This window comes from Brassica oleracea, chromosome C8 (genome assembly GCF_000695525.1).
Source record: "Brassica oleracea var. oleracea cultivar TO1000 chromosome C8, BOL, whole genome shotgun sequence".
NCBI classification, from domain to species: Eukaryota; Viridiplantae; Streptophyta; class Magnoliopsida; order Brassicales; family Brassicaceae; genus Brassica; species Brassica oleracea.
In genome coordinates, this window is record NC_027755.1 from 30,295,126 (window position 1) to 30,304,076 (window position 8,951).

Below are 8,951 nucleotides of genomic sequence, written 5' to 3' on the forward strand. Positions count from 1 at the left end.
AAGTTGGTGGATTCAAAAATTTCCTCGCTAAATACACGTAAACTATTCCCTCGTAAATACCACGCAAAGTTTACGTCGTATTTACGAGGAAATAGTTTTTCCTCGTAAAATACTCGTAAAATTACATCCACTTTACGACGAAACAGTTTTGTCGTTACGTTACGAGGAAATAACGATGACTTTAGTTTTTCACGTAAATTCGTCGTAAACTCAACGCAAATTTACGAAGATTGTTTTTTCTCGTTAATTTTCGTCGTTAAGCATGTGTTTTCTTGTAGTGAATTTAAGTGACACCTCCTCCGTCGTAATACTTGTAATATATATATATATATATATATATATATATATTTTAGAATTATAATACTTGTAATATTTTCGTAGTCCAAAATCTGACCTATCGAAAATGTTGCGGAATATATGTGAGAGATGAAACGCTAATAATTGGATGACGACATTATAAAATATTTGTAATAATGATTCTGACCATGAATGCATGCAGTCTCTATTTTCTTCAAGTTAATGACTCTTCAACCCACTTGTACATATGATAAGATAATATGCTCCCAAGTTGCCGAAATCCATATAAGTAACGCCCAACGAGTCATGATTGTTTATAGCAAATAAAAAGAACGATAGAAACAATCATGTTTCGTGTGATCATATTATCGTATAAATTATAAAAAGATTTGGGAAGAATTAATTTAGTAGTGGGCAAATAAAGTAAGGAGTGAAGAAGATAATTGTGTCGCCCACACAAAGGGTACGAAAATTTGAAGAACGCGTGCTTGACTCTCTTTCCTTTCTCTCTTCCTCACTGCGCTCACCCAACGCGTATGTATCACCATCGCACGTACGCTTGAATTTATTTTTGGTTAATTCTGTATTCATTATTTGCATCTTGTTTTCTTCGTAAAATAGATGTCTTAGATGATTGTTTATGTTTTTCGTGTATATATCCGTGATCATTCTAAATGTTTATAGCTAATAATATTTATTTACTAGTGGAAATATTTTAAATTAGACGCACGAAACCAACAGGCAACAGGCATATCTGGTCATTGGAATGCGCTTGCTAAATATGAATAACAAAATTTATACAGTTACAAACCGAATAGAGTTTGAATTGAGAGTTTATATAAACAAAATTAAAACTCAAGATAACAACAATATACTAACTTTTAACTAAAAACTAAGTGCTCTTTTTGACAATTACCATATTTTTAAATTTTAACCAAGTCAAAATTAAATTACCCTATTTTGAAATAATGAAACGTTAGTCGAACAAAGGTAACATTTATTTTTTGAGTTTCTTATAACGAAATCAAATTATATGATACGATACAATTCGATTGAACTACAATTAATGAAAAGGCCGAACATAATCTCTCAGTTTCCACTCGTCTGGATTTGGCACTGATTTTGATGGAAATCGGACAGCACAGCTCAACGCAAAAGCAAGTAGTAGTAAGAGTTTGACTGGCAAGAGTCTCTGTCACGTGTTCTTCAAAGCGCGTGTTTCCTGCCTGTGGTGGACTCGCACACGCGTAGAACGGCTACCGGTAGTCGGTCAGATTTTTTTAATGGTGGGTCCTGCTTTATCACTCCCCAACTCAAAACTTACCATAAAAATATAATTAAAACTATTTTATAATAATATTTAGTTTTAATTAAATGATTAGTTGGTTTCCTTGTCCAAAAATTTAACTTAAACTATCAACCATTTCCACCCAGAAATATAATTTAAACTATAAAATTACAAAAAAAAATAAGTAGATGCTTAGTTGATTTCCTTGTCAAAAGTTATAACTAAAACTATCAACCATCTCCACCCAGAAATATAATTAAAACTATAAATTTAGAAACAAAAAAAATACAAGTAGATGATTAGTTGATTTCCTTGTCAAAAAAATAAAACTCAAACTAGTAACAATGTCCACCCAGAAATATAATTAGTACTATAAACTTATAAAAACAAGTAGATGATTAGTTGATTTCCATGTCAACTTCACGGAAAAAATACAAAAGAATTTAAGTAGAAAAGTCAGCAGAAGAGCGACATCCTCACCTTTGAAAGTTTGGTTTCAACTTTTTAGACTTTTTGACCTAATAAACCATTTCTATGACGAGGAATTAAAACTATATTATACTAAAAAAATAAAATAAATAAAATGAAATAAATAAAGAAAGGAAGAGGAAAGAAAGAAGGCAGCTTCCTCTCTCCTTCATCGCAACGAAGCTCAAGCACCTTTAAAGAAAAGTCCTTCATAGTCTCTCTCAACCCCCCATTCTTCTTATAAACCCCCCCCATCTCTCCACTTGTTTCATTCATTCATTCATCACCCAACTCTCTCCAAACTTTCTTCTCTCCAACTTTCAATTCCAAGGTTTGTATCTCCTCAATCTTCTTCAATCTCGTTTAGGTTACAAGCTTTGAACTTTCTAGAAATTCGCTGGATTTTAGTTTTCTTGAAACTTTATCTTTGACCCCCTTTTTGCTTTTAGAAGTTTTCAACGAAGAAGAAAGAGTAGTAGAAACGGTCGTTGGCTTGTCTTAGTACAAAAGTACTTAACTTTAATTATAATAGAATCTTAGAAAACGGATAAAGTTACTAGAAACAGAGCTTTTAATTAACATTTTTCTCATATACTATGTGCAGAGTTATAAGAAACAGAGCAACCTCTGTTTTTTTTTCCACAATGGGTCTCCTCGAATACGCCGCCTGTGATGATCTTCCATCGTTCCAGAGAGAGATCGAAGAGAAAGGTCTCGACTTGGACGAGCCAGGGCTCTGGTACTGCAAAAAGCTCGGGTCTAACAAGATGGGTCTCGAACAGAGGACGCCGCTAATGGTTGCTGCCATGTACGGAAGCAAAAAGGTTCTGTCTTTCATCGTTTCCTCCGGAAAATCCGACGTGAACAGAGCTTGCGGCGAAGAGAGAGTCACCGCGCTTCACTGCGCTGTCGCTGGATGCTCTGTGAATATGGTTGAAGTCATCAACGCTTTGCTTGATGCTTCTGCTTCGGCTAGTGCCGTTGATGCTAATGGGAACCATCCTCTGGATCTGTTCGTTAGGGTTTCGAGGTTTGTGGCTTCTCCGAGGAAGAAAGCTGTTGAGATGTTGCTGAGAGGAGGTGGAATGATCAATGAAGCTGTTGAAGAAGAAGAAGAGGTGAAGATAGTGTCTAAGTATCCAGCTGATGCGTCATTACCGGACATAAACGAAGGTGTCTACGGAAGCGATGAGTTTAGGATGTATAGCTTTAAGGTTAAGCCGTGTTCGAGAGCTTACTCTCACGATTGGACGGAGTGTGCCTTTGTTCACCCTGGCGAGAACGCGAGGAGGAGAGATCCGAGGAAGTATCCTTACACTTGTGTCCCCTGTCCTGAGTTCCGCAAAGGGTCTTGTCCTAAAGGAGATTCTTGCGAGTACGCTCACGGCGTTTTCGAGTCGTGGCTTCACCCTGCTCAGTACAAGACGCGGCTTTGTAAAGATGAGACGGGTTGCGCGAGGAAAGTCTGTTTCTTTGCTCATAAACGTGAGGAGATGAGACCGGTTAATGCTTCGACTGGCTCTGCTTTGTCTCAATCTCCGCTGGAGATGATGCCTGGTTTGTACTCTTCAGGTGCTGCGACACGTCCCGTCTCTCCGATGAGTAGTAGTGTTGGTTCTTCTCCGAGAAACGGTGGGTCATGGCAGAACAGAGTTAATTCTCTGTCTCCACCTACTCTGCATCTCAATGGTGGAAGTAGATTGAAATCTACACTGAGTGCTAGAGACATGGATATGGAGATGGAGTTGGAGATGAGACTTAGAGGTTTCAACAATGTTGAAGAGACTTTTGGGTCTTATGTCTCCTCCCCAAGTAGGAACTCTCAGATGAGCCACCAGCATTACCCTTCTTCACCGGTAAGGCAGCAACAGCCTCCTCCTCACCACTTTGACTCTTCAGCAGCTGTGGCAGCTGCAGTGATGAACGCGAGATCATCTGCCTTTGCGAAACGCAGCTTGAGTTTCAAACCTCAAGTAGCATCATCGCCATCGAATCTCTCGGATTGGGGATCGCCGAGTGGGAAGCTGGACTGGGGAGTGCAAGGAGATGAGCTGAGTAAGATGAGAAGAAGTGTTTCATTTGGAATCCATGGAGACAACAACGGTAACAATGCAGGGAGAGATTATAGGAACGAGCCAGATGTTTCTTGGGTTAACTCTTTGGTTAAAGACAGTGTTGTGTCTGAGAGAGGCTTTGGGATGAATGAGAGGGTGAGGATAATGTCTTGGGCTGAGCAGATGTACAGAGAGAAGGAGCAGACTGTGGTGTAAACACACACACAGAGAAACTTGTTTATTCTTTAATCTTTGGTTACTTTTTTAATTGTTGCTGTTAGTATATGATTTGTAGTCACTATGAGATAGAAAGATAACTGGACTAATAGCTTATTAGTCTCTCTATATTTGTCATTTTTTCTTGTAATTTCGAACTATGAAATGATCTAGCAATAATAAAAGACATTACTTCCGTTTATCTCTTCTTCCTGTTACTTGTTTGGTTTTCAAGTTTGATTCAAATTCCAAGTAGTCATTACTTCACGTGTGCAATTCAAATAACATTCTTATATCATGTCTACTGAGAAGAAGAAATTATACATGTGAGCCTCTCTTGTCGATGAATGGAAAAAATGAAGAAGATAACTTAATGAAAGGGAAGAAGAAGAACCGTCATACTTGGCAAAAACAAGATGAATAGACTGATAAGAAAGAAAAAGCTCTGTTGTGTTCAGCTCTTCATCTCTCTCGAACACGCAAAAAGACTCAAATGGCTCTTCAACTCAACTAAAACTCAACCCAATTCCGGACGGGACAAGTTCGCGAGGCCCATTTAATAATGAACCTGGAAAAATGCTGTCCAAACCCTCCCCACGACAAGATTCTACGGGCCAGGCCCGCGGTCCAGGTCCTCATCTGCCCTCTCCACTTGTACAAATGAGTTTTCATATGTTTTGGCACTTCATACTAGTATGGCCAGAACGTTTTACACCAATAGACAACCAAATTGCAAGAGTGTATGCTTTTCTATTTTTGGGCTTTGATCAGATGTGGCCCATTATTGATCCATATGTGCGACTTGTTTCCTGTAATGATCTTTATTTCGCTTTTGGGATTTTTATGAGAATTTATTAGATTTTGGGCTCCTCTTTCGAATCACAATAATATGCACAGTACCAACCGCATGGATGTTCATGCGCCTAGTTAGAAGATTGTCGTTACTGTAGAAAGAAGATTGGATTACATATAATGGGCTTCAAAACATACCTTATGTTACTTATCCTTTACAAAACTAATTATTTAAACATTAAAAGGAGTTCTCCACCCTCCTATCATAAATCACTTGCATTGAAATTATGCTCTCCTTTTGTGTGTCATAGTGTGATATTTTTGGAAAATATGATTAGGATTTCGAGGAATACAAGTTAATATATGGACTTCTCTGTAGACTCAACTAAAATTTACTTCAACGAGACCGCGGTACACAAGCCATCAGAAGCTTTGCTGCATAAACGAAAAAACTATTTTCATTACTTTTGATATGACAAGTGTGTAAAGTAAAAGTACATTCAATTCTTAGTGTTTTGCTTGACTCCACCATATATTATATATCGGTTTATCATTCAGATTCTTTCATCACCATCTTTTTCACATTATTCAAATTGACATATTATAAAGAGTGCAACTGGTCAGTCACTCATCCGAATAAAACAAGCTATGTACAATGTCTTTGGGAATGTAGAGTCTAGATTCCCTTTGGACATTTAGAAACATAGTTTCCAGACATGATATATCTGATCATTAAATAAATGTATAAGGTAAAGTTTAATAAAGTCTATTTTGAAAAAATTTCATCAATATAGTAGTGTTCATAGTCTTAATAAGACATTGCTACAGATTTTATAAGACAAACGTGTGCCTCAGACACATCGTACGCACATGGTGAACTTCAAGCAAAATAGTCGTCGAAATAAAATGGACATGTATAAGTGTGTCAGTGTGTGTCTGACTCACACAAACCAAAAATACAAAAGGTTATAGGGTTAGGTTCTGGCTTTGGTTCAAAGCAACAAGGAGTCAAATATTGAACTAACAACTAAAGCTAAATGCAGTCGTATTAAAGTTCACAATACCTGCCAAAAAAATAAAGATATGTTATAAATATGAAGAATATGATGATGTATATAAAATGGATTGGTAATGGTTGGTCTGTTTCTATAATGTATGTGTATTATGAGGAGATTCCTTAGCCTTTACTTTTCTCAAATAGAAAGCTTCATATATCATTTAGAATATCTTACTTATCCTTTTTATTTTACTTTTACTTTTACTTTTCCAAGCGGAAAATATAATTTTATCCTCTTAACGACCACGGATGCTTCACCCAACATGCGATGGCCGATGGAAGAATGATTGATTGTTACAGAAAACGAAAGAGTAGTTATTTTTTCGAAAAAGAAATATTAGGTTTGTGCTAGTCTAGTTTTTAAGTTGTGATTAGAGGAATAAATTATACGTTTGACACAAAATATGTAAACGTATCACAAGTACTAAGACTGCTGCTTAAGGTGAAGCTAATTTGGATTTAGACGCAAGATACATATTGCTTTTTTTTGTTCAATCTCTTAATTATGCTTATACCCAATGCTGCTTAAGGTGAAGCTAATTTGGATTTAGACGCAAGATACATATTGCTTTTTTTTGTTTCAATCTCTTAATTATGCTTATACCCATATTTGTATGAAAAAATAGAAAAAAATAAAAACAGACTGCTATATAGACAAATAAAACATTGCGCGCAAGCCCTTTTCAAGAAATGATTTGAATCTTCAACCGTGATATCATAGACAATTTATCATGCACATACATCAATCTATGATAGAATTTTGGTTTAGTTCCTAATCTATCTTTTGTAAACCAAATTTGCATACGTGAATGATGCTGAAACATGGTTAACCTGGCACATGAGACATAACATTCAGGTTTGATCCTAATTTTGAATAGAAAGCTATGTTTTGGAAACAAACAAATCCTTTAAAAAAATTGTAATCCATGATCCGAAAATATAAATGGATAGAACATAAACTCAGGTTGTAGAGAAGTGGGAAATAAAGTGGATAGTGAAAATGAAAGGAAGTATGCTTCTAAAAGTGTTGAAGTATAAATGTAATCAATAAGATGTTGCTTCTACAATTTGTTCTTTCTATAGTCCTTTTCTTTAGGTGAGGATTGAGACAATCTTAAGAATCTTTGAAACCACTCTTCTCTCCAAATTCTATTTGCTATAACAACAACTTCAAAATAGATTAGTTAAGCGAATTAGATTACGTTTTAATGTCATTGAACAACTTAGTTTTTTTTATCAAAACCTTTGAAAACCAGTGCAAGATAAAAACCCCTCACCAAACTATTATAATCACAAAAAAATATTATTACCTAACCCTTTGAAAGTTGCTCATATATTTCCCTCGATCTTTCTCCCTCTGTCACAAACATACTGACATTTTAGAGAGCAGATTTTTTTGTTTTGTTTTGTTTTTCAATTCTTGTTTTTATACTATTCTTTTCTTTTAAATCAAATGCAACCCTGGAGAAGAAAATTTCCATTGTTCGAAACAGGAGTGACGATGAAACAAAGAAAGAACAGTAACCTCTCTATCTTCGCCGTCGTCTTCTCTGTCTTCCTCTTCGGGATCTTCTTGTACAACGAAGACGTCAAGTCCATCGCCGATTTTCCTTTCTCCAGCTCAAAACCTAGCGACGTCCAAAAGAGCCAAGAGGAGGCTAAACCGACTACAGAGGTTACGTCACTACCAATTCAAGAACCGATCAAGAACTCAGACCCAGTTCAGGAACCGGTCAAAAAACCTGACCCGGATCAAGATTCAGTGAGAGAAACAGAGCCAGTTCAAGAAGAGGTATCGAAAACAGAGGAAGGGAAGAAGATTGAGCTGTTTGCTGTGACGGAGGAAGAAGACGACGGAGGTGACGTGGAGTTGCCGCCGGAGGAGTGTGATTTGTTCACCGGAGAATGGGTGTTCGATAACGAGACGCATCCGTTGTATAAAGAGGATCACTGCGAGTTCTTGACGGCGCAAGTGACTTGCATGAGAAACGGAAGAAGGGATTCTCTGTATCAGAACTGGAGATGGCAGCCAAGAGATTGTTCTTTACCAAAGTAAACCAAAAAGCTGTTTTTCACTTCGGTTATTGGAATTGGTTTAGTTTGGTTTAGTCTAAATTTGTCTTGGTTTTGTTTGATTGGGTGAAGGTTCAAAGCGAAATTGTTACTGGAGAAGCTAAAAAACAAGAGAATGATGTTCGTTGGGGATTCACTTAACCGGAATCAATGGGAATCGATGGTTTGCTTGGTTCAATCAGTGGTTCCTCCCGGTAGAAAGAGCTTGAACAAAACCGGTTCTCTCTCCGTCTTCCGAGTCGAGGTAATTAACAACTACTATATAAGATAACGTATTTGGTGGAGTTGCTGACTGTGAGAGAGTAGTTAAGCTTGGATCTTTGCTAGTAATTAATATTTATTTTTTTTGTTATGAAAAGGATTATAATGCAACTGTGGAATTTTATTGGGCGCCATTTTTGGTGGAATCGAATTCAGATGATCCAAACATGCATAGTATACTTAACCGTATAATAATGCCTGAGTCCATAGAAAAGCATGGAGTCAACTGGAAAGGCGTTGACTTTCTTGTATTCAACACTTACATTTGGTGGATGAACTGTTGGGAAAATTATCCAATATCGATGAGATGAAGATGGTATTAGACAACTAGAAAATTTAAGAAGAAGACTCTTAATATTTAGGAAAGGGTTTACTACAAAGATTTTGTTTTTGGAAACTCTCTCTTACAAATATTTTCTCTCTTTGTTTTTCTTGATTCTTGGAT

General features: G+C 36.7%; 2 protein-coding genes across 2 annotated transcripts in view; both read left to right on the forward strand.

Annotated features, from left to right (window-relative positions):
• Nucleotides 1-2,207: 2,207 nt before the first annotated feature.
• On the forward strand, nucleotides 2,208-4,525 carry LOC106311917 (zinc finger CCCH domain-containing protein 47). Its single transcript, XM_013749249.1, has 2 exons — nucleotides 2,208-2,384; nucleotides 2,658-4,525. The coding sequence occupies exon 2, from the start codon at nucleotides 2,698-2,700 to the stop codon at nucleotides 4,321-4,323; it is 1,626 nt and encodes a 541-aa protein (XP_013604703.1). The 5' UTR covers nucleotides 2,208-2,384; nucleotides 2,658-2,697; the 3' UTR covers nucleotides 4,324-4,525.
• Nucleotides 4,526-7,525: 3,000 nt separating this feature from the next.
• The window catches only part of LOC106308194 (protein ESKIMO 1), a 6,683-nt gene continuing 5,257 nt past the window's right edge, over nucleotides 7,526-8,951 (forward strand). The window contains exons 1-3 of the mRNA XM_013745327.1: nucleotides 7,526-8,224; nucleotides 8,318-8,489; nucleotides 8,605-8,778. Of these exons, the coding sequence (XP_013600781.1) occupies nucleotides 7,626-8,224; nucleotides 8,318-8,489; nucleotides 8,605-8,778 (945 nt within the window). The 5' untranslated portion in view covers nucleotides 7,526-7,625. The remainder of the gene's footprint in view (nucleotides 8,225-8,317; nucleotides 8,490-8,604; nucleotides 8,779-8,951) is intronic.